The sequence below is a fragment of the Poeciliopsis prolifica genome, unplaced genomic scaffold (assembly GCF_027474105.1).
Source record: "Poeciliopsis prolifica strain line A6 unplaced genomic scaffold, Auburn_PproV2 SCAFFOLD140, whole genome shotgun sequence".
Taxonomy (NCBI): domain Eukaryota; kingdom Metazoa; phylum Chordata; class Actinopteri; order Cyprinodontiformes; family Poeciliidae; genus Poeciliopsis; species Poeciliopsis prolifica.
In genome coordinates, this window is record NW_026562515.1 from 425,742 (window position 1) to 449,741 (window position 24,000).

Consider the following 24,000-nt stretch of genomic DNA (forward strand, 5'->3'; position numbering starts at 1 on the left):
GAAAATTTTGCTTTTTGGACATTTTTGTAAAGTCGAGAAAATATTTATTTTTGAAACTAAAAACTTTACAACATTTATGAGATTAATCTCAAAATTTGTGACGTGTTTCCCTTCAAACTTTTGACTTCTGTCGAAAGTGAAAAATGTCCTCGTTTTATGTCGAAAATTTTTGACTTTTTCAAACAAATTTGCATATTTCTTGGTGGAAATTTACTATTCCTTCTTTTGATTGTTTTTGTATAGACAATGGCTTTAATAGGCCGTTGTATTCATGTGCTAACGAATCGTGAGTTTACGCCAAATTAATACAAAAAATAAGTATTATTAATTAAAATAAGTTTAAAACGTCGGGTTTCAGTGATGTTAACTCCCACCTGCAGGTGGCAGTGTTTCTTCTAATAACCTGTCTAGGATTCGTCACATACAGTGATCTTCATGAAATACAAACAGCAATGGCGTGGTGTCACATTTCAGGATTTATCCTTTATGATTAATAAAAGACTATGTGCCATCTGTCCCACTAGCGTTAGCCTCGAACGTTTGTTTTGGTTGCATTTACCCAGAATGCCCTGCGCTGTAGTCCACTTCCTGCTTTTGGAGCGTTCTCCGGTCTGCTTGTTATCCACATTCAAACCGCAGAAAAGTCGAGCAGACAGCGATAACGTAAGGGTTGTTTTGGTTCTTTACAATTTATTGCTTTATTTTAGGATTTAATGAACATTTTCACTTCAATAAGAAAGGCCTAATATTGCGTTTTGAGGTTATGGCTAGCTAGCTAATCATTAGCTGTAAGCTACTAAAACGCTGGTAACTTTAACACAGTCTTTGGATAGTTATCCTAACCCAGTGTGTGATTACATTATTTAGAAGAAACTGTTTATTTTTGAGCCGTCTTGACGCTCAGGTCGACTTTAGCAGACTGAAGATCTACGGCTGGATTAGCAGCACATCCGGGTCCCAACGTGCCCTGATATCTGTGTGTGTGAAGCCACTACAACACAAGAACCAATGCAAATGTGCGATAAGGAGCCCAGTTTGGCTGCATGAGAAACACATTAGGAGGCGAGATAAGTCCTGAAAGCCGCTTTGTCAGTAAAGACCATTTATATTCTTCCAGGACGGAAAGTGCAGCTGTTTACAAACAGGTCACTGCTCACATTCACAGCAGTCTTTAAAGCTCAATTATTTTACTTTACAAGAATATTTATCTTTATATTCTTGTTGAAACTGTCACTAAGTTGTGACCGTTTGGTGTAAACAGAGTTTCCAAAAACTGTACTCCAGTAAAAGTAAAAATACTTCAACATATTTTTACTTAAATAACAGATATCTGTCCAATAAATTACTCAAGCAAGACTACAACGGTATTTGGTCAAAAGTTTACTGAAGTGCAGATGACATGATCAAATATTTAACGATAAAAAAATGCATCATCAGATGTACCAAAATATAAAGTTAAGTGGAAATTTTGGTATTTTAAGGGTGAAAATGACAATTATTCATATGAGTAACAAAATCAAGCAAAGTAAAGTTTATCAAATCATTTTCTTTCAATAAAAACTGATGAAACGTTAACAAAACTGCAGGTTTGTGTTTGTTGAATTTCTGGTTACAACATGTTTGTTTTTCATTCAGTGGATAAAGAAGTTTTACTCTTAAGAGTCGAAATATTTTACAATAAAATTACTCAAGCAAAATTAGAAAGTACAGCACAATAAAAAAGTTGAAACAATCGAGCTCCTCTGGCTTCTCCCATTGCTAACTAGAAACAACCAGTCATAGCCAGGAGGCGGGTCTTAACGCTGTCAATCAATCTCCCTTTGTCATAAATGCTAATGGTAAGCTGTTTCTCCTCCTTGAGCACGTTTGTAAGGACATGCACAAGATTGATTGACAGCACTAAGCCCCTCCCCCTGGCTCTGATTGGTTGTTTTGGTTTTTAGCGGTTCATCAGATGGAAATGGTAGGTCAATAACTAAGTGGAGGAGATCATAAGAAAACATATTTTTTATGAAAGTTTAACCAAATACATAGCTTCAAAATATCACTTGTAATTTTGTTAATTAAGCTGAAATGATCATTTGTTGCAGATAAAAAGTTTTAAGTGAACCATTTGTGATTCTGAGTTGTCTCCTCCCTCCTGACCACAGATGTGCTGAGTGACTCTGGCTGCTAGCTGTTAATAGTTACCTTCTTTCATAATTAAATTGGCCACGGGCCAAATGGCACAGACAGCAGATCGTAAATTAAGGCTGAGTGGATCGGCGAAAGATGAGCGTTAGAGCAGAGTGGCGTGAAAAGATGAGTGTAGGAATGTGTTAAAAGAAGAGAGACGTTTCACTTCATGAGCCTCGAAGAATGAAACCGCATCTGGCAGGAAAATCTCATCAACTCTGTTAGGAAAGCAGACAGGTAGCTTTGGTGTTTCTGTAGCTAACATTCATACTTTTATTACTCAGATTTTTTCTGGTGTTTAGTTGAATTACAAATATTCTGTCAGATAATTCAGTCAAATGCAACTGAATACAGTGTTAGGGAGCGAATGGATGAATGAAGGTGCCATTTTTGGTGATTTCAGTTCTGCAACAAATTGCAGAAGACGTTTAAATAAGAATTTAGGAACCATCAAATGTTGAAGTTAACCAGTAGAAAGAGGAGAAAAAATTCCTTTGGCCTCAAATGAACTGATTTTATAAGAACAGGATTTTGTCACTTTCTTTCAAAAATGCTTTCTGACGTTAATCAACCTGGTTCTGCTTATTCTAAAAACATAATTATAAAAAGTCAAATACATAATAAATGAAATAATTATACCATAATTGCAAATAAAAAATCTTCATATGTGTCCACCAGGGCCACTCAAAAAGCATCCAGGAGCCACAAACGGCCCCCGCGCCACACTTTGGACACCCCTAAGTCAGAACAAGAGCAAAAATGTCCCTCAGGATAGTAGAGATTGCTGGATTTACTAATTTACCAGTGGAAATCAGAGGCTAGTCTTCGTTTTGATCGTTGTACCGTTAAGTCTTTGCATTGTACGCTGGTTTGGGTCCAACATGCCTGACCCACATAGGCCGGGAGCCCCTCCCTCCTCGGGGTAATCAGACACGACCAGTTGTCCAGGCGGGCCTGACTGACAGACAACAACAGCTCAAACCGGCCAAACCAAACCCAGCTTCAGAAGGCTCTCCTCTGCTGGATCAGAAAGGAGAAAATCTAAATCTGAGGAGTTGGGTTAACCGGTTTGAAGATCCAAAGGTCCGCCATGGAAAACCTGCTGAGCAAGTTGCTGCTAGCATGTTGCTTATTCGGCCTGAGCGCGTTAGGAGGTAAGACACATCACAGGACGAACTCAAACTGGAGCTGTGGTCAGGATATAATTTATATAGAGACCAAAACAAAAAGTATGGAATGATATTGTTGCTCTACTGTAGTTGATTTCACAGAAAAACTAAAATACCAGATATATTCTGATTAAAAACATCCCAAAAATTTATTTGGTCTTCGTTCCCAAACTTCTCACCTTCAAAATAAAAGCAGCATCAACGTCTGACCCTGACAACCAACAGCAGAAGAATATAAACAATAATAATAAACAACAACTTTGCCTCAAACTCTGCTAAAAATGTTAAACGGTAACATTGTTTTAACTTTATGGCAAATACTGTGTTAATATCTTTCAGTTTTACTAAATAAACATTTTAGTTTCCAGATGCTAACTCAGACATGCTAACGTGCATTTGTTTGGCGAGGTGCACAAAACTGATGGCAGGTTGACTCCAGCTGTGTCTTGATTACAAATGTCCACAAAACTTTGTCTGCATGTTGAATAAACATAATTTCTTAATTGAGGTGTTTCCTTTAATCAAATGCATTTAGAATCACATGTGAATAAGTTTGAAGAAGTTATTAAAAATGTCTCCTAACCACTTCCTGTTAGGAGATCGTTGTACCGTTAAGTCTTTGTTGTCGTTTCTTTGTGGTTTCCACCAGTAGTAACATCCAAGTGTTGTTGATGTGACTTGTGGTGCGAAAAAATGTTTGTGTATCAGTTTAGTGAAATAGTACAATTTTATGCACCCAAACAATCCTGACACCAAAACATTTTATTCCAAACTCTCCATTTAGCAGTTTTATTTTTAAAATGTGCAATTATATGAGCAATAGAAACGTACGGAGCTAAATTGGGGTCATAAAGTTTGTTCTAATGAAGAAAAAGAATGGAACTACAAAAATTGAAAAAAACATTTAAACTAATTAAAATATAAAATTAAGATTTGAAACAGATTTTTTATAAAAAATAAAGACTGAAAATAAAGATTTGAAACTTGCAAAAATGTTGAAACTAAAAAAATAAATAAAAAGTGAAAGTTAAGATTTGGAACTGAAAACATATTTTTGAAACAAAAAAATAAAAACTTAAAGATCTGAAACTGAAAAAATTTTTTAAAAAACCTAAAAAATAAGATTTGAAATTGAAAAGACTAAAGATCAATTTAGAAAAAAAAAATTTTAAACTAAAAAAAAAAATTTTTAAACTGAAAAAAGTGAAATTAAAATAAAACCTGAAAGAAAATATTTTAAACTGAAAAAAATGTTCAAACCTAGTTTTCAGACTGATGACGTTATACCATCGAACGAACAGAGAAACCATACTGATGTAATCTGAGGGCCTTTCTTCAGAAATTGATAATTTTCTTGACTTCAGCTGATTGATGGACCTCCGATGAAACGGTGTAAAACTCTTCTGACAATGACGTCTAAATCAAACTACTGCTGCCAGTTAAATGATGCTCATCACCTCCTTCAGTCTAAAGAGGTACAAATAAGTGAAACACACTTCATGTGAATCCTCACTAAAGAAACCAGAGCTTGTTTTCTGATTTAAAATCCAGGGTTCTGGTTGTTGCTTTGCATCTAGTCCTGGTGTTTCTGCGTTAAGCAGCCAGTCAGAACCTCCTTCTGTCTCCAAGCAGCGTCGCCTCCCTGTGCCTCGCTAATAGCGGCGCCTTGCTGGGTGATTGTTGTCATTTATTCCTGTCAGGTCAGATTGTGCTGGAGCCACAGCGAAGCCAAACGTGATGGATGCCACGTCACCAGTGCCACTGATTATAAATACTCCTAACCTTCCAACACCAAGGAGGAAATGGGGGCGACTTGTGTGCAGAAATTCAGTTTAAAGGGAAGAAATGTGGTTTTAATAGCGCAGCACTGAAATCATCAAAGATCCTTCAGTCTAAAATTACGGCACAGGATTTAAAGCCAAATGATCAACTATTCTGAGTTTTTAAAGATCTGACTTTTTTCTCTGAGTATTGGAAGGAGTTCTGTTATTAGTTATATACTGAAATATTTAGTTAAATATTCAAAAATCTCATCAACTGACAGTTAAGTTGGGTTGTTTTATTTTCTCTTGCAGCTACAGTACGTAACTTTCATTTGAAAATATTTGTTTACATATTTGTTGAAACTGCCTCCATATTGTTACAGATAATCTGTGAGGAAAATTGTCTTCTCAGCTTTCTCCCAGTGCTAATTACAAACAACCAATCAGAGCCAAGAGGCGGTCTCAGCGCTGTCACTCACCCTTTTGCTTTCAGCTAAGGTACAGCTAGTTGGGAATGCTACGGCTAGTTAGCATAGCTACTTTGATGGCAGTTAAGCAGTTCTTTTGTAAGAGTAAGTTCTTTCTCCACCATTTTCACATTTAGCAGCACTTTCAGGAGGATGATTGACCGCACTAAGTCCCGCCTCCTGGCTCTGATTGGCTGTTTTTGGTTGGGAGTGGTTCGTTTCTTCAGGGAGGAGGTGGAGGAGATTGATCTGTCACAGATTGTCAGCATGGTGACAGTTTGACAAATATTTTAAAAAGTAAAACATTTTTATAAAAGTCACATATTGTGCTTTTAAAGACGTCTTGTTTCCTGGTAACCGTTGATACTTTTAACTCTGTCGTTCTTGCGTTTTCTTCCACGTTCTCCGTTGCATGATGTCTTCTGCTCTTTGTGTTGCTGAGGCGCTGCGGAGGCAGAGCAGGCCTTGATGAAGAAAGTCTTCACTGATTACAACCTGAAGGTCCGGCCGGCTCGCACCCCCGAGGACAGGGTGGTGGTCCGCGTGGGGATGATCCTCTCCTCCTTCGTTGGGCTGGTGAGCCCCTCTGATGTCGCTCCAGCTGTCTCGCTAACATTCCTGTTTGTGTTTTAAATAGCAGGTCAGGCTCAGAAAGTTAGAGACAGAAGAACTTAAATCGTTTCAGCTTCCAATAATATTTTTAGAACCATCAATATTATGATGTTTTGGACTTTTATTGTGCTTGTCTGACAACAAGACTCATATTTTGAACCTTTTCAGTTACATTCGAACGCAAATTATTTATTTTTAACTCAGATTTTGTTGCAGTTTTTCACATGTTCTAAATGCCACACTGAAAGTTTTTAACTTGTTTTGCAACTTTCTACATTTATATAATGGATCAATTTAGTATCTGCACATTAGTGACTTTCTCCATCTATTTTCATCTTGCAAACTTGAATTTATTTTAGGGGTTTTTGGTATGATTGACCAACAAATATATGGAGACTCGATCATGCCACATTCCACTAAATAGATAACCGTTTTAATAATTATTTAAATGGGTAATTACAGAAATAATTTATAAAAATATAGAATTAATTATGTGCACCTCAGTTAAATATATTGATTTCATTTTAAAAACTGCATATTATTTCATGTTTCCTTGCTGACAACTTTCAAACGTAATGGGCGGGATTACGGGAAACCCAGACGTCTGATTGGCTGCTTCAATCAACAACTTCCTGCTAAGTTTGTTACGACTCTGAGGTCAATTTTTTTTTTTTTGCTCCCATAATTTCACAGGATGTTGAACTTAAAACAGAAGTGATTGGCTAACAGTTTTTTTCTTCTTATTATTAAAACACCTTGGTTTTTGTCTTAAAGGTGCAGTACGTAACTTTTATTTAAAAAAATGATTTTTGCATGTTCGTTAAAACTGTCGCCATGTTGTGACAGTATAATATCAGACAAATTATCTGTTAAATGATCACTTTACTCCATCTAATACTGTCTAAAAACACCAAAACAACCAATCAGAGCTGGAAGGGAGGTCTTAGCGCTGTCAATCATCCTCATGTACTCTCTGCTAAATGTGCTGATAGGGGAGAAACAACTTATTGTTACAGGAAAACTGTTTATCTGTTGTCATTTGTAGCTATTCTAATTCAGAATGGACTTAGCCTGCTGCAGCATATTAAGGAGCGCACATGGGATTTTGATTGACAGCGCTAAGCCCCGCCTCTTTGCTCTGATTGATTCTAGATAGCACTGGGGATTCAATTCCTTTTCTTTTTCAGATTATCTTCCAAACTGTCATGACATGATGAAAGTTTCCATAAATACATAAAAAAAATATTTTTAAATAAAAGTTACATACTTGGCAGAGAATATGAAATGTTTCAGATTATTAACTTGCTGTTTCATGTTTCCTTTCAGAATATGAAAAATGAGGAAATGAGCACCATTGTTGTCATGAATCTGGTGAGTTTATTTGCAGTTCAGCTCTGTTTGTTGGTCCAGAACTGCTCGGTAGTTTCTGGTTCTGGTCATATTTTACGGTTGTTTCCATGTTCAGCTCAGAACAGAATAGTTGGAATTCACTAGGCAGAATTAAAGCCTACGCAAATACTGTTATTTTTATGCAAATGCAAAGAAAATCATCCCTGAGGACTCAAATTAAAGTGGTGGATAAATAAGAAGAGGGAGAAAAAGTGATGAAAATACAAAATGCATCACATTTGTACTGAATGGGCAAAGTTTCTGCCTGCTGTTTCCTTTCTTTTTGTTGCTGTTTCTATTTTTCTAACAATCCAAAACTTTCTGTTCTTACAGGAGTGGACGGATTATCGGCTCACCTGGAAACCCAAGCAGCACGATGGGATTGAGGTGCTGCGCGTCCCGTCTGGGAAGGTGTGGCTTCCTGACATCGTTCTCATCAATAAGTAAGTAAATCAACTTTATATTCGTACTTTGGTATAAATGAAATATGAATGAAATGAGCTCACAGTTGCCAGATGTTGCCTAGCAGAGGTGATGTCAATGTAATTAAGAAGCAAAAGGACAATCCCAAAAAAATCAAAGAGATAAGAAGTCTCCAGCTCAAATCTGAGTTTATAAGGTGAAGATGGAAATGGCAATATGTCCAATTAGAAGGAGAAAATCAGGTGAAATGTCAAGGAGCAGCAGATTGGAGACCTCGCTAACCAGCATCCTACCCAGAGATTTAAAGGCTTCCTGTAGAAAGCCCTTGGCAAATGTGAACAAAACTGTTCATATTCATGAAGATAAAACGCTGTCAGATGGGACTGAACGATATAAAAGAAACCCTTCAAAGGCGAAAATACGGATCTCTGTAGGAATAGATGCTTATTTTCTTCCAAACCTTTAAAAAAAAACTAAAACCAAGCAAATAAAGTAGCTCAATATTTATTGGAGATAAAAATCCTTGAAAGGGATGAATAAATGAGTAAATTTCCTTCCTGATATTGGTCAGGAATTTTGTGACCAATATCAAAAATCTGACATTTGAAATTATAATTTTTTTTGTCTTCTTTTTTTTCTGAGGTTCATCTAAAAATCAGATTGTTTTTTATAGCAAATGTCATAATTTTTCCTAGAAGTTTTTTCCACAGTGACCCAAATGTAGATTTTGCATGTTTGCAGTATTAAAATAAAGACATCTAGTTTTCAATTTCTTTTGGGCTCAATTGAATAAACTTATTTTTAGTAATCAGGATTTGGATCAAATTCTTTCAAAACACTCGCTATGTTTAGCCAAGTTTAAGGAAGAATAAAAACTGATTTCGGTGCAACAAAGTTGGCTTGGTTACAAAAACAAATACATTTTGTTGTACTTCACATTTTCCTGTGTCAGTCAATTAGTAAATTTTTTAAAACCTGATTACAAATTAAAAGTCCCCATCTGCATCTAAAGGTCAAATCTGTAACAATTTTGAATTGCAGTTGGGGGCCGCACAAAATCATCCCAAGTGCATCAAATGGCCCGTGAGCCTCACTTTGGACACCATTACACTACAGCATTCATTCAGTGAATAAACCTGCATGAGAATTCATCAAATTAGAGACTCAAAGAGCAGAAAGAGGAGGCTTTCTGTTCCCAGTATCCCAACACATGCGCATGCCCCCATTAACACCACTGTAACTGTCCCCACTGCTCCATTTATCAACACTTTATAGGCAATTAAGCAGCACGGATCTCTAATAACTGGGCTGATGGCGCCATTCAGCAACTTCAGCACACAAGGCTTTTATTTGGAACATCAACACACAAATATCTGCATCAACAAAAGCCTTTGTGTGGTTCCCAACATGGCTGATCAATACTGCTCATTTCAACAGCGCCGTCACAGATAGCAGGGTTTTATTTGGGCCAACACAAAGTCTGCTCAATTACCTGCATCATAAAAGCCTAAAACTGTGTACTGTGAGAAGGTTAAATCAGTCTCTAATTAGCTTGATGTCTCAGTTGTGAGTTTGTCTGCCAGGAAAGCTTTGTGTACATGATCCACCGTTGGCCGGCCTAACTGCTTAGCTAATGTTTGGTCTTTACTGTTTACGCCACATAAAATGTTGTGATGTTGGGTCAGAATGAGGCTACAGCCAACAGGAAACTCGGAAAGAAGTTTGTAACAAAGAAACTGAAATCTTCTGTAACCATGTTGGAAAAGCTACATTTTATGTTAATTAACCACAAGATGAATATCTACATTTTCATGATGTATAAAGTGGTTATTTTTAATAATCCGTTTTCTTTTATTAATTATCTTGTTTTTACATTTCAGTAGAGTAGCTGAAAAAAATAAAATATTTCTCATGTGAGTCAAGGTTCTAGCGACACAAACCCAAGCTAACTGGTATTCAGATCAAAGCTAATTGTTCTGTAAAATCAAAGCTAATCGAAATGACTAAGAGTTGAGCACTGAAAAAGAGTAAGAATAAAATATACTCAGTTCATTTTAAATAACTGCTTTGATAGAAATTAAACAGCTAACCAGAATTAAGCTAACCACTGCTCAGACTGAAGCTAACTAATATCTAACTTAAGAGATGATAACAGTTAATCAAAATTTATCTAACAGCTACATGAAGTTTAGTTAAAAGCAACAAAAAGTCATGCCAGTCACAGAAAGGAGTAACAGGGGCTAAGCTAACAACTAGCCAGAGCTAAGCTCACTAGTGCTCAGGGTGAAGCTAACAGCATTTAGTACTAAAGCTAACAGCTAATTAAAGAGATGCTAACACTTAGTCAAAGTTCATCTAAAAGTCACAAACAGTCATGCTAGTCACGGAAAGGAGTAAGAGAGACTAAGCTAGCCAGATTTAAGCTAACCAATGTGCAGCTAACAGCTAATTAAATAAATGCTAGCAGCTAATCAAAGTTAATCTTACATCCACATAAAGTTAAGCTAAAAGCAACAGTCATACTGGCCATTAATAACAGCAACTAAGCTAACAGCTAGCCAGATTTAAGCTAACCACTTTCCTGAACCTTCAATGTTGGTTCACAATTGCAAATCATAAAGATGCAAAAGCAGTAAATGTTTTCTTTGTGTCTCTGGTTTCAGTAATGACGGCGTGTTCGACGTCGCCCTTCAGGTCCACGTTCAGGTTTACAGTAACGGCAGGGTAACATGGACGCCCCCCGCTCTCTACTGCAGCTCCTGTGGAGTCAAGGTGGGCGGACATTGTTTTCCTGTTGTTTCCCCTTCAGTTTGTTCACTTACACATCTGTGATTGTTTGTTTTTTCTCCAGGTTACATATTTCCCGTTCGACTGGCAGAACTGCAGCATGCAGTTTCGCTCTTACACATACGATTCGACGGAGATTGACCTGCAGTATGCGAGAGACTCGAAAGGCAAGGAGATCAAGGAGATCCAGTTGGACGGAGGCTTCAGTGGTGAGCTTCAAAATGTTCTTCCACGTTCTATCAACGTGTCAATAGAACTTGTATTTTTTAATCAATATCAATGAACAATTGATTGAAAACCAGCTCCTTTGTTTTGTACTTGTTAGTTGCATCTTATTTCAAGTGTACTAGGAACCAAACCAAAAATACTTGGTAATATTTTGTATTTTTGCAGTCTGTTGAAGATTACCAAGGTGTCTTTGAATTAAAATGTTCCTGTTTTAATGCTTCTTGAGAGAGTGGCGAGTGGTACATCAGACACAAGCCCAGCAGGAAGAACATGAACGACGGCACGTACGAGGAAATGACTTTCTACCTGATCATAGAGAGAAAGCCTCTCTACTACATCATCAACATCATCATTCCCTGCATCCTCATCACAATCATTGCCATTTTCAACTTCTACCTGCCCCCCGATGCAGGTAAACACTTTTTACTCTCGGATACTTTGGAATATAGAGGAATTCAAGGTCAACTCAATGATTACAAGAAAGTCCAGTTTTCAGACCTAATAATCAGGTAGATTTAGTTTGATTGGGGACCAAAATTGCAACATCTGGACGGTTTTCAGCTGCTGTGGATTTCTTTCTCAAACATTGGGTTTGAGTGGTGCTAACTCCCACCTGCAGTCTAACTTGATGTCAAAGTAAAGGTTGCACCTTTTGCACACATTGCAATGCAGGTAGTTTTGAAAAATTATTTTAAAAATTCAAGAAATATTTTCCCTCTGAAACAAAACAACGTAAATATAAATTGAACTCTTAATAGTTTCATGGTGTTTTGATAGTCCATTAGATGCAGTTCGATTACAGATCAAAGTTGTAACATTTGTCACATTTTCTGCTGCTGAGGCTTTTTTTCTCACTGCTTTGTTTTAAATAAACCAAATTAATTGATGTACATGTTCCCCTCCTCACCTGTGGCGGCGCTGCACAAAAAAAACACTTAAGGAAATGATGTGAAAACCTCTGAAGAAGACAAAGTACCGTCAGATTTTAGCTGTTGTAGGATTTCTCTTCTGTCTTAAAAGACCCTACGTCATTTCTCCCTCGAAGAGCACTAGGCTGGCATGTTTGTTTTGGGTATATTTACCCAGAATTCCCTGTGTTGTAGTACACTTCCTGCTTTTGGAGTGGTTCCCAGTCCGCTTGGTGTTCACATATGCATTGGAACTGGACCAAAGTTCACTTTAACCAGAAACTGAGGTTTGTAGACCAGTCAAAGTTTGACTCATCGGACTTTCTAGGTAAATAAACTGGAGTTTGATTAAAACGGACCAATCAAATCAAGTCTTCTGTCCAATGGACACTAATTCAGAATGACAGACTTCAAATCGGTTCGTTATGACTCTGACCAAACAACTGAAGCTCCTTCTTCTATTGGGGTAGACCTGCTATTGATCATCATGAATCAACCACCAACTTACTTTCTCGCACAGCTTTTCTCTCTGGGATTGAACAACCGGATGCTCAACCGTTTCCATCTCTTCCAGGAGAGAAGATGGGTCTGTCCATCAACGTGCTGCTCACCCTGACTGTGTTCCTGCTGCTGCTGGCCGATAAGATCCCAGAGACCTCGCTGGGCGTCCCCATCATCGTCAACTACATCATGTTCACCATGATCTTGGTCACCTGCTCCGTCATCCTGAGCGTGGTCGTCCTCAACCTGCACCACCGCTCCCCCAACACCCACATGATGCCCATGTGGATACGCAAGGTCAGCTTCGCAGACGCAGAGGCATCGAGACGAACTGGGGCTTTAGAAACTGTCACAATCCGGACACAACCAGCTGTACTTGAATTCTAGACATTTGTCTTATTATATTGAGAACCAAACCAGCTGAAAATGCAACAAATGTTGCATTTTTACTCCTGGAGTATCTCACTACCTTTGACATTATTCAGAAGAAATTCTCGTAAATTAGGTTGATACAGTATAACAAACAGTACCAACTGATTTATCATTAATTTAACTAAGTTTTAAAGCTTAAAGAAGTTAAATGTTATTGACTACAATTTCCTGTTCCAGCAGCCGGAATTGGGTTTAATTTCGCATTAATCTGTGAGAGGAGGAAGCGATTGTTGGATTAAAAGTCGCCAATGTAAATGTCATCCTGTGCCATTAACCCCCATCAGCTGCTGCTGCCCTCACTGTACATTATGTGAAGCTAATTAAGGCTCTTTGCGTCGGTCTGTCACGCTTTTCAGGGAACGCTCACCTGAGATTGTACCTCAGTACTTGCATACAGGTGATTTACACGGCCTAATGGAGCTTAGCTGGAGGAGATGACCTTTATATGTTCAGCTTGTTTCAGGCCTGCTCTCCAGAAGATCACTGGGTTCATAAAATGATGGAGGAAGTAAACTTCAGCACAACAGAAAGGAGCGATAGAAATCCCAGTTCTTACAATTAATTCTATTCATTGCATATAAAAATCATTGTTTTTCTCACTTCTGACATGAATCTGGCTAAAAGTTTCCAGCACCCTACACAGGGATTTAAAAGCTCAGTCATCTATAATTCATGAGCCAAACGTGACGAAAATTGTTATTCATGAAACAAAAACTTAGAGGTGTAGCTAATGATTATGTCTTTGCCCTTCACTCTCCGTCTCCACCCAGATCTTCATCCACATGCTGCCTCCTTACCTCTACATGATGCGCCCCAAAGTGGAGACGCCGCTTTCCCTCGAGATGGTTCCCCGCAGGGAGAAGCAGATGGTGATGACCATCAGCAAAGCCGCAGACGAGTATTTCATCCGCAAACCGGACTTGTCCATCCTGTTCCCCAAGCCCAACAGGTGAGCATCAGGAGGCGTCACCAAACCGGACAAAACCAGCTGGCAAGGGTGAAGAAACAGCCTGATTTGGATTAAACTGGTTCAAATGCAGGCAGACATGAGAAATATTTTATTTACAAGGAGGGCGATCACAGATCTCCCAAAATTAAGGTAAACGGCACCAATAAATCGGTGCATCCCTAAAAATACACTTTTTCCCATATTTCTTGAAATATGTGAAAAGAGACAGCTAATCTGTGACAAAAAAATCAAGCTCCTATGCCTTTTACTCAAGTAAGAGTACTTGAAGTAAAAGTATAAAAGTACTTATTGAAATTACTCAAAAAGAGTAACAAGTATTTGGTAAAAAGTACTGAGTAATTGATCAAATTATCAATCATTTAATATTTAAAAATGACATCATCAGCTGGACCAAAATAAAGTTAAGTGGAAATTTAATATTTAAAAAACAAATTAATATAATAATAATAATAATTCATATGTTACAAAAATGAACAAAATCAGACAAAATAAATTTTTCAAAATCAGTTTCTTTCAATAAAAAACTTCTGAAACTTTAACAAGATCTGCAGGTGTCTGTCTGTCTGGTGAATTTCTGGTTAAATTGTTTTCCAGTTTAGAAATTTTACTCAAATAAGAGTACAAATACTTCAAAATAAAATTACTCAAGTAAAAAGTAAAAACACTCCTAAACAAGTAACTTTTATTTTTTGAACAAAAGTTACTCAAGTGAATGTACCTGAGTAATCTAGTTACTCTCATTCCCTCCTTCACATTTCTTCCACTGAAGTCTCAAACTGTCCCGGCAGCGCGTCCGTCCTCTGTGAGGAGTAAAATATGTCTGGGGGGAAAAGGACAGCCGCTGAAATAATAATGACCCACACAAATTGACTCTGACACAGGAGAGCGGGAAGATGTGTGTCTCAGTAAAAGGAGGGGCGGTTGTGTCAGAACAATCTGATGAGACAGCAGTATCTCCCGGTCGGCCATATATACACTCACATGCACCTTTCTAATTGGTTTAGTGGATGTCTTGGCACCAGACGAGGCCAGTTTTCCTTAAAATTAATCTCCTGAATAGTAATTTTCTTCTTGCTGATGAAGTGCGACTCTGAGTCGTAAAAGACGGAGAGCAGGGAAGGGGTTGAAAGGTCAAACGGTATCCGCTCTCCATCCTTTCCCCGCTCTCTGTTTCCGTCTACCTGATGGAGCTTCACCTGTCGGAGGTCACAGCCGGCTCACCTGCTGCGCTCAGAGAGCCGTGATGGCAGCTCTGCATCGTAAACTCAACAGTTCATGAGCAGAATACCAAGCAGCATGCAGCTGCAGAGCAACACTGCCCTCTGGTGGACGGCGTCTGCAGTGGCTTCAAACTTCTGTTTGTTAGTGTTTTTAAACAAAATTTATTTTACAAATGTATAAAAATTATTCTTTATTTTGTCAAGAAATTATTATAAATAGGAATACTTTCAATTATTATGACACAGTCATAATAAGAGAAATAAAAAAATTTGAATTAATTCATAATATTTCAAGAATAAAGCCAGGAAACGACCAAAATGAAGATATAATATTATGAGAATAAAGTCATGGTATTAAGAGAATGAAGTCATAATTTTTCAGGAATGAAGTTGTAGTATCTTGAGATTAAAATCATAATATTTAGAGAATTAATTCATAAGATTTCAAAAATAAAGTCAGAAAATTATCAGAATAAAGAATAAAGTCATCATAATACTAGAATGAAGTCAAAACTTTACCAAAGTAAAGACATTTTTAAAACATATATATGCATATATATATATATATATATATATATATATATATATATATATATATATATATATATATATATATATATATATATATATATATATATACATATATATATATATATATATATATATGTATATATATATATATATATATATATATATATATATATATATATGTATATATATATATATGTATATATTATATATATATATATATATATATATATATATGTATATATATATATATGTATATATATATATATATATATATATATATATATATATATATATATATATATATAAAATTTCCTTCTCACCCACCGCGGGTGGTTCTTATCCTCTGAGCTCGGGTCCTCTACCAGAGGCCTGGGAGCTTGAGGGTCCTGCAGTATCTTGGCTGTGCCAAGGACTGCACATTTCTGGACTGAGATGTCTGATGTTGTTCCTGGGATCTGTTGTAGCCACTGCTCCAGTTTGGGGGTTACTGCCCCGAGGGCCCCGATGACCACAGGCACCACTGTGGTCTTCACCTTCCAGGCCCTCTCCAGTTCTTCCCTGAGTCCCTGGTATTTCTCCAGTTTCTCATGCTCCTTTTTCCTGATGTTGCAATCACTTGGTATTGCTACATCTACCACAACGGCTTTCCTCTGTTGTTTATCCACTACGACAATGTCTGGTTGGTTCGCCATTACCATTTTGTCTGTCTGGATCTGGAAGTCCCACAGGATCTTAGCTCTGGCGTTCTCCACCACCTTTGGGGGTGTTTCCCACTTTGATCTCGGGGTTTCCAGTCCATATTCTGCACAGATGTTTCTGTACACTATGCCTGCCACTTGGTTATGTCGCTCCATGTACGCTTTCCCTGCCAGTATCTTGCACCCTGCTGTGATGTGCTGGACTGTCTCAGGGGCCTCCTTGCACAACCTACACCTTGGGTCTTGTCTGGTGTGGTAGATCTGGGCCTCTATTGCTCTGGTGTTTAGGGCCTGTTCCTGGGCGGCCAGGATGAGGGCCTCTGTGCTGTCCTTGAGTCCAGCTTTTTCCAGCCATTGGTAGGATTTACTGATATCAGCCACTTGGGTTATTTGCTGGTGGTACATCCCATGTAGGGGCTTGTCCTCCCATGATGGTATCTCTGGCACCTCAACCTCCGTTCCCTGTTGTCTGAGACATTCACTGAGCACATTGTCTGTTGAGGCTTTGTCCCTGATGTATTTATGGATCTTAGTTGTTTCGTCCTGGACAGTGGTTCTCACACTCACTAGTCCTCTGCCTCCTTCCTTGCGGCTCGTGTACAGTCTCAGGGTGCTGGATTTGGGATGGAACCCTCCATGCATGGTTAGTAGCTTTCTAGTCTTAATATCTGTGGCTTTTATCTCCTCCTTTGGCCAGCTAATTATTCCAGCAGGGTATCTGATTACTGGCAGGCATAGCTGTTTATCGCACGGATTTTGTTCTTGCCATTGAGCTGGCTTCTCAGGACTTGCCTTATTCGTTGGAGGTATTTAGCTGTGGCTCCTTTCCTTGTGGCCTCATCGAGGTTGCCATTTGCTTGTGGTATACCTAGGTACTTGTAACTGTCCTCTATGTCTGCTATTGTTCCCTATGGGAGTGAGACTCCTTCTGTGCGGATGACCTTCCCCCTCTTTGTGATCAGCCGACCACACTTCTCTAGTCCGAATGACATCCCAATGTCAGTGCTGTAGATCCTGGTGGTGTGGATCAGTGAGTCGATGTCTCGCTCACTCTTGGCATAGAGCTTGATGTCATCCATGTAGAGGAGGTGACTGATGTTGGCCCCATTTTTGAGTCGGTATCCGTAGCTAGTCTTGTTGATAATTTGGCTGAGGGGTTCAGGCCTATGCAGAACAGTAGCGGGGACAGAGCATCTCCTTGGTATATGCCACATTTGATGGACACTTGTGCAAGTGATTTGCAGTTGGCTTCAAGGGTGGTTTTCCACAGCTTCATCGAGTTTGCAATGAAGGCTCTCAGAATCCTACAGCATATATATATATATATATATATATATATATATATATATATATATATATATATATATATATATATATATATATATATATGCTGTATATATATATATATATATATATATATATATATATATATATATATATATATAGCTGACTGGATAGCTCAATACATAAGGCATCAGTATATCACCCGAGAGGGCAGGGTTCGAATCCAGTCTGGGTCCTTAGGCAAGACCCTTCAAGCTACTGCCTACCTCAATACCATGAGAGATACTAAGTTGCATAACATGCCGGCTCAGACGTCGCCCGGCCAAACAAGGTCTGCGTCAGGTGTTGGGGAACCAGAGCACCTTGATGACAAATGGGCTACTGGAACAAGACGGAAATGGGCGAGAGATGAAAATGTGGATCTGTTGGAATGCTACTACTCAAGTAACCCTAGTGAGAGGGGTTACATGCAAAGACTGGGGAAGGAATGGTTACTTCGACATCCCCAGTCAACACTAAGCGCTAAACAACTAGTAGCTCAGTGTTCCAACATCCGCAAACGGCAACTGCTATCACAACTTGAGATTGACGAGATACAACACAAATGCTACGGCAAAAGGGAGGAACCCGGATGTCAGGACTGTGGGGACTTAACTACAAGTCCCCACCCAGTGAGGGGATACACGGCCCCAATGAGCGAAACAGAGCTGAACGAGACAGCTGCTGACCTGAGAGAGAGAATCATGACCCGAATGACAACCAGGCCTCCCCGGCGCCAATTACAACGGCTGAGTGAAGTACCATCTGAAAGTCTCATTGAGAATGTGAATGCAGCATTGAGAACGATCCCTACCAACACCATAACAGAAACCAATGAGCTGATCTACAACTCAGCATCAGTGATCCTTGAGATACTTGGCTATAAGAGCAACCATGAGACCCAATACCCACCATGGAAAAGACGGTTAGAGGCTAAAATCAAGGTAACAAGGAGGGAAGTGAGCCAACTGTCAGAGCTCCACAAGGGTGCAATGAAAAGACCAGTACCCAGAAAGTACAGGCAGATGCCCATACCTGAAGCACTCGAGACTGCCAAACAGAGGCTCCAAGCCTTGTCCAGCCGCCTAAAGAGATACACAAGGAGAATGAATCCAGAAGGATTAACCGGCTCTTCTCCACTCAACCAGCTAAGGTGTACTCTCAATGGCAGGGTAACAATAACAACAGAGCAGACCCACCAAGGCTGGAGACGGAACAATACTGGAAAGGCATATGGGAAAGGGAGGCGTCCCACAACAGCAATGCACAGTGGCTGATCTCTCTACGAGAGGACCACAGCAACCTCCCTGAGCAAGCCCCGGTAACCATCACTGTGACAGATGTCCAAGAAAGAGTCTCAGGTATGAAAAACTGGACAGCACCAGGGCCTGACATGATCCATGCCTACTGGCTAAAGAAACTCACTGCTCTCCATGAGCGAATGGCAGCCCAAATGAACCAGCTGCTACAAAGTGGGACTCACCCTGAATGGTTAACTGAAGGGCGGACAATCCTAATCCAGAAGGATCCATCAAAGGGTCCAGTCCCACCCAACTACCGACCAATAACCTGCCTCTCCACAACCTGGAAGCTCATGTCAGGCATCATAGCGGCCAAGATAAGCAAACACATGGATAAACACATGAGCACGGCACAGAAGGGTATCGGTGTAAATAGCAGAGGAGCCAAACACCAACTCCTCGTAGACCGCACAGTTGCCCGAGACTGCAAAACCCGACACACCAACTTGTGCATGGCTTGGATTGATTACAAGAAAGCCTATGACTCAATGCCGCATACTTGGATCATTGAATGCTTAGAGATGTATAACATCAACAGGACTCTGAGAGCCTTCATTGCAAACTCGATGAGGCTGTGGAAAACCACCCTTGAAGCCAACTGCAAACCACTTGCACAAGTGTCCATCAAATGTGGCATATACCAAGGAGATGCTCTGTCCCCGCTACTGTTCTGCATAGGCCTGAACCCCCTCAGCCAAGTTATCAACAAGACTGGCTACGGATACAGACTCAAAAATGGGGCCAATATCAGTCACCTACTCTACATGGATGACATCAAGCTGTACGCCAAGTGTGAGCGAGACATCGACTCACTGATCCACACCACCAGGATCTACAGCACTGACATTGGGATGTCATTCGGACTAGAGAAGTGTGGTCGGCTGGTCACAAAGAGGGGGAAGGTCATCCACACAGAAGGGGTCTCACTCCCAGAAGGAACAATAGCAGACATAGAGGACAGTTACAAGTACCTAGGTATACCACAAGCAAATGGCAACCTCGATGAGGTCACAAGGAAAGGAGCCACAGCTAAATACCTCCAACGAATAAGGCAAGTCCTGAGAAGCCAGCTCAATGGCAAGAACAAAATCCGTGCGATAAACAGCTATGCCTTGCCAGTAATCAGATACCCTGCTGGAATAATTAGCTGGCCAAAGGAGGAGATAAAAGCCACAGATATTAAGACCAGAAAGCTACTAACCATGCATGGAGGGTTCCATCCCAAATCCAGCACCCTGAGACTGTACACGAGCCGCAAGGAAGGAGGCAGAGGACTAGTGAGTGTGAGAACCACTGTCCAGGACGAAACAACTAAGATTCATAAATACATCAGGGACAAAGCCTCAACAGACAATGTGCTCAGTGAATGTCTCAGACAACAGGGAACGGAGGTTGAGGTGCCAGAGATACCATCATGGGAGGACAAACCCCTACATGGGATGTACCACCAGCAAATAACCCAAGTGGCTGATATCAGTAAATCCTACCAATGGCTGGAAAAAGCTGGACTCAAGGACAGCACAGAGGCCCTCATCCTGGCAGCCCAGGAACAGGCCCTAAACACCAGAGCAATAGAGGCCCAGATCTACCACACCAGACAAGACCCAAGGTGTAGGTTGTGCAAGGAGGCCCCTGAGACAGTCCAGCACATCACAGCAGGGTGCAAGATACTGGCAGGGAAAGCGTACATGGAGCGACATAACCAAGTGGCAGGCATAGTGTACAGAAACATCTGTGCAGAATATGGACTGGAAACCCCAAGATCAAAGTGGGAAACACCCCCAAAGGTGGTGGAGAACGCCAGAGCTAAGATCCTGTGGGACTTCCAGATCCAGACAGACAAAATGGTAATGGCGAACCAACCAGACATTGTCGTAGTGGATAAACATCAGAGGAAAGCCGTTGTGGTAGATGTAGCAATACCAAGTGATTGCAACATCAGGAAAAAGGAGCACGAGAAACTAGAGAAATACCAGGGCCTCAGGGAGGAACTGGAGAGGGCCTGGAAGGTGAAGACCACAGTGGTGCCTGTGGTCATCGGGGCCCTCGGGGCAGTAACCCCCAAACTGGAGCAGTGGCTACAACAGATCCCAGGAACAACATCAGACATCTCAGTCCAGAAATGTGCAGTCCTTGGCACAGCCAAGATACTGCGCAGAACCCTCAAGCTCCCAGGCCTCTGGTAGAGGACCCGAGCTCAGAGGATAAGAACCACCCGCGGTGGGTGAGAAGGGAATTTATATATAATTTTTTTTTTTTTTTTTTTTTTTGTTGCAAATTTCCAAGTTTTCAACATCAGAAAATTTCCAAGTTGTTTCTTGTACATATTTGAAGTTAATCTAATACTTCTGAGTTTTTGGCGAACGTTGTACTTATTCTGTTTCTTCTTTTATTCACAATTGTAGATATGCAGTTGTTAACCACATGTTCAGGATTACAAAATACTATTTGAAATGTAGTTTTGTTTTCTGTTGTATTTCTGTGTACTTTGTTGATAAAAATGTGAGTATTTTATGAAACCTGTTCATGTTTTCTGTTTATTATAATATTCCCTAACATTTTTGTTGAGTTTGGAAGCTGTGGTTGTATTTTGTGCTTCAGCTCTCAGCCTGGTCTCCTTTTTTTCTTATAATTTAATGTCAGTGGGAGGGAAAGAAAGTTTGAATTATCGTGGCTGTGAACATTTCTCAGTGGCAGCTGTGCAAGGCGGCCTCGGAGCGTTTTCCTGGCTTCCCCCAGCGGCTCCTGGCACCGGCTGACGGTCGGTAACTGAGGGAAACAAGTAAACACTGAAACATTCACACATTCTCACACAGAGATTCTGGGCGGTCAGCAGGATCCAAGCAGCGGCTCCCACAGCGGTACTGGAGCTCCTGACCTTCCCTTTATTCCTCTGACTGGAGGAAGAGAGGCAGCCAGACGTATCGCCTGCTGCACAGTTTTATAGATTTTAATTTGTGTTTGGACCTGGACTAGATCTTCAACCTAATGTGTGTCTCTGCAGGTTGGAAATATAAGTGTTACTTTTTTGGGATATATGTGCTCCAAATGTAAGAGATTAAAAAATTATTTAAAATGAGCTTGATAATTTCATTCTGATGAATATTTTTTGAAGGGTAATTTTGTTTAGAAGACTTTATAATATATTTTATTTATAGTTTCAGTTGTGTGTGGGTTTTATTTCTTGTCTTTGGTTGTTGTGTCTTATTTTGGATATTTAAAATATGTTCCAGTGTGAAGTGTTCAAAAATAACACTCCTGTCTGGAATATGAGCCATTTCTCAAACCTCTGGATTGTAACATCACAAATCAGCAGGCCTTATTCCACTGACTAGCAATGCCAGTGAAGCCCAGTCTAGCAACTTAAGTGTAACTCCAGCATGTTTACCATTATATGCGCTGTACAATGGCTGCTGGAAAAACATAGATTTTGTTGTTAACGTACCATCCAGAAACCACTTGCTTCAGTCTTGCTGGTTGTGCAGGAGTCTCCACTTCTGCTTTTCAAAGCAAAGATGTGCAATTGTATAATTGCACATCTGTTTGCCGCCATTTTCATGTGCTGCAAACAGCACAAGGAAATGAGTTTGGGGCCCATGGATTGTTGGGATTAAAGTTACAAGATTTGATCAGATTAAAATCTCATCATCTAAGAATTATGTGTGAAAAATGTCATGAGAATGTTGTATATAGGCCATAGACCTATCCTAACCCGTTCAAGGAAGCATTATGGGTAAACAAACCCTGCAACAAACTTTCTGTTATGAACTCTACATTCATCAGATGTTCTCTGGATCTCTGACTCGTTTTTAGCGTCGGTAAAACGCTGTTCTGTCCTTCGCTCTGCAGGTTCCAGCCGGAGGGGCTCTGCACCGATTTGAAGAAGTTCATTGACGGCCCGAGCTCCTACCTCACTCTGCCTGACGAGCTCAAATCTGCCATCGACGCCATCACATACATCGCTGAGGCTCTGCAGGCGGAGAAAGACTACGAAGCGGTGAGTTTTCCTGTCCTCTGGTTACATCACAAGATCCCTGCAGACTAATCCTAATGTTCTCTGGTTTCCATCTTCTCTGCCTTTTCTAAATCCCTCTCTGTCGACAGTTGAAAGAGGACTGGCAGTTCGTGGCCATGGTGGTGGACCGCATGTTCCTCTGGATCTTCGTCGTCTTCACCACTGTGGGCACTCTAGCCATTTTTGCCGACGCCAGTTTCAATCACACGCCCACAGATCCCTTCTAATTAGCCTGAAATGGTTTGGTGTTCCTTCAGGAAAACGACGGAGAGCATTCTCCCACAAGCGTCAGCAGAAAAATATAAGTACTGTCGGCCCAAACTTGGTAATCCTTTGGTGACGCTTATTGCTTGGACTGTAACAACCCGTCTAAATTTAGCATAGTCCATAATAAATATTATGCTACGATGTGACCTTGGTGTTTTTAAAGCATTTTAGCTGCAGATATGTCAACATGCTGTTAGCATATAAACACCATGAGAAAGCAGCTGCTGTAATAAACTGGCTAGTTGCCTTTGAGAGAGCGTGGCACATGCTTGGGGGATATTTCTGCAGCCAAAGTAATCCTATTTGTGCTTTAGACACTGGTGTGTAGGCTAATCTTGTGTTGGAGTCCAGAACATCAGCGTCCTCCATGTCTCACTTTGTCAGGGGACACGAGGACGCCACGTGTCCTTTATGGTACATGCATAGCTGCAACTGCGGTTTTGTTTTTGTCGTTTCAATAAAGATCTGAGGGGAGGATAGATATCAAAGGCTCCATCTGTTGTCACAAAGCTTCAACACTGCGCATCACCTGCCCATTCAGCTAATATTAGACCAATTAGTAGGTCTAATATTAGCCAGTGGCTACTCCACACACTACTCCATATCTCCTGATATGTTCCTCAAATCTATTAGTTATTGTATCAATTCCCCAAGCAGAAAACTGAGTTTAACAGAGAAAATGTAGAATTTACACTATTACAAATTGTTCATACAGATTACAAGTACAATTTGAAAAGGTGCAGTTTTATTGTAGAGCATCTTCAAAAATATTATTTTTGTTCCACTTTTGGTATTTTTCAGGGTTTATTGTCATTAAATCA

At 40.0% G+C, this 24,000-nt stretch overlaps 2 protein-coding genes across 4 annotated transcripts in view; both read left to right on the forward strand.

Moving 5' to 3' along the window:
- Window positions 1-3,950, forward strand: part of fgf11a (fibroblast growth factor 11a) — a 62,593-nt gene extending 58,643 nt beyond the window's left edge. Inside the window, exon 6 of the transcript XR_008605296.1 lies at window positions 3,941-3,950. The gene's annotated coding sequence lies outside the window, so the exon portion shown is untranslated. The remainder of the gene's footprint in view (window positions 1-3,940) is intronic.
- On the forward strand, window positions 572-23,654 carry chrnb1 (cholinergic receptor, nicotinic, beta 1 (muscle)). 3 transcript variants are annotated; one of them, XM_055025239.1, is made up of 12 exons: window positions 572-663; window positions 2,151-2,412; window positions 6,017-6,150; window positions 7,513-7,557; window positions 7,909-8,018; window positions 10,662-10,770; window positions 10,850-10,994; window positions 11,240-11,425; window positions 12,496-12,719; window positions 13,625-13,803; window positions 22,747-22,894; window positions 23,002-23,654. In XM_055025239.1, exons 3-12 carry the CDS (start codon window positions 6,043-6,045, stop codon window positions 23,137-23,139), a joined length of 1,392 nt encoding a protein of 463 aa, XP_054881214.1. In that variant the 5' UTR covers window positions 572-663; window positions 2,151-2,412; window positions 6,017-6,042; the 3' UTR covers window positions 23,140-23,654. The 3 variants fall into 3 exon arrangements, with proteins under 3 accessions (XP_054881214.1, XP_054881215.1, XP_054881213.1); XM_055025240.1 differs by lacking the exon at window positions 572-663 and having other exon boundaries at window positions 2,033-2,412; XM_055025238.1 differs by lacking the exons at window positions 572-663; window positions 2,151-2,412 and adding an exon at window positions 2,769-3,329.
- The last annotated feature ends 346 nt before the right edge of the window (window positions 23,655-24,000 follow it).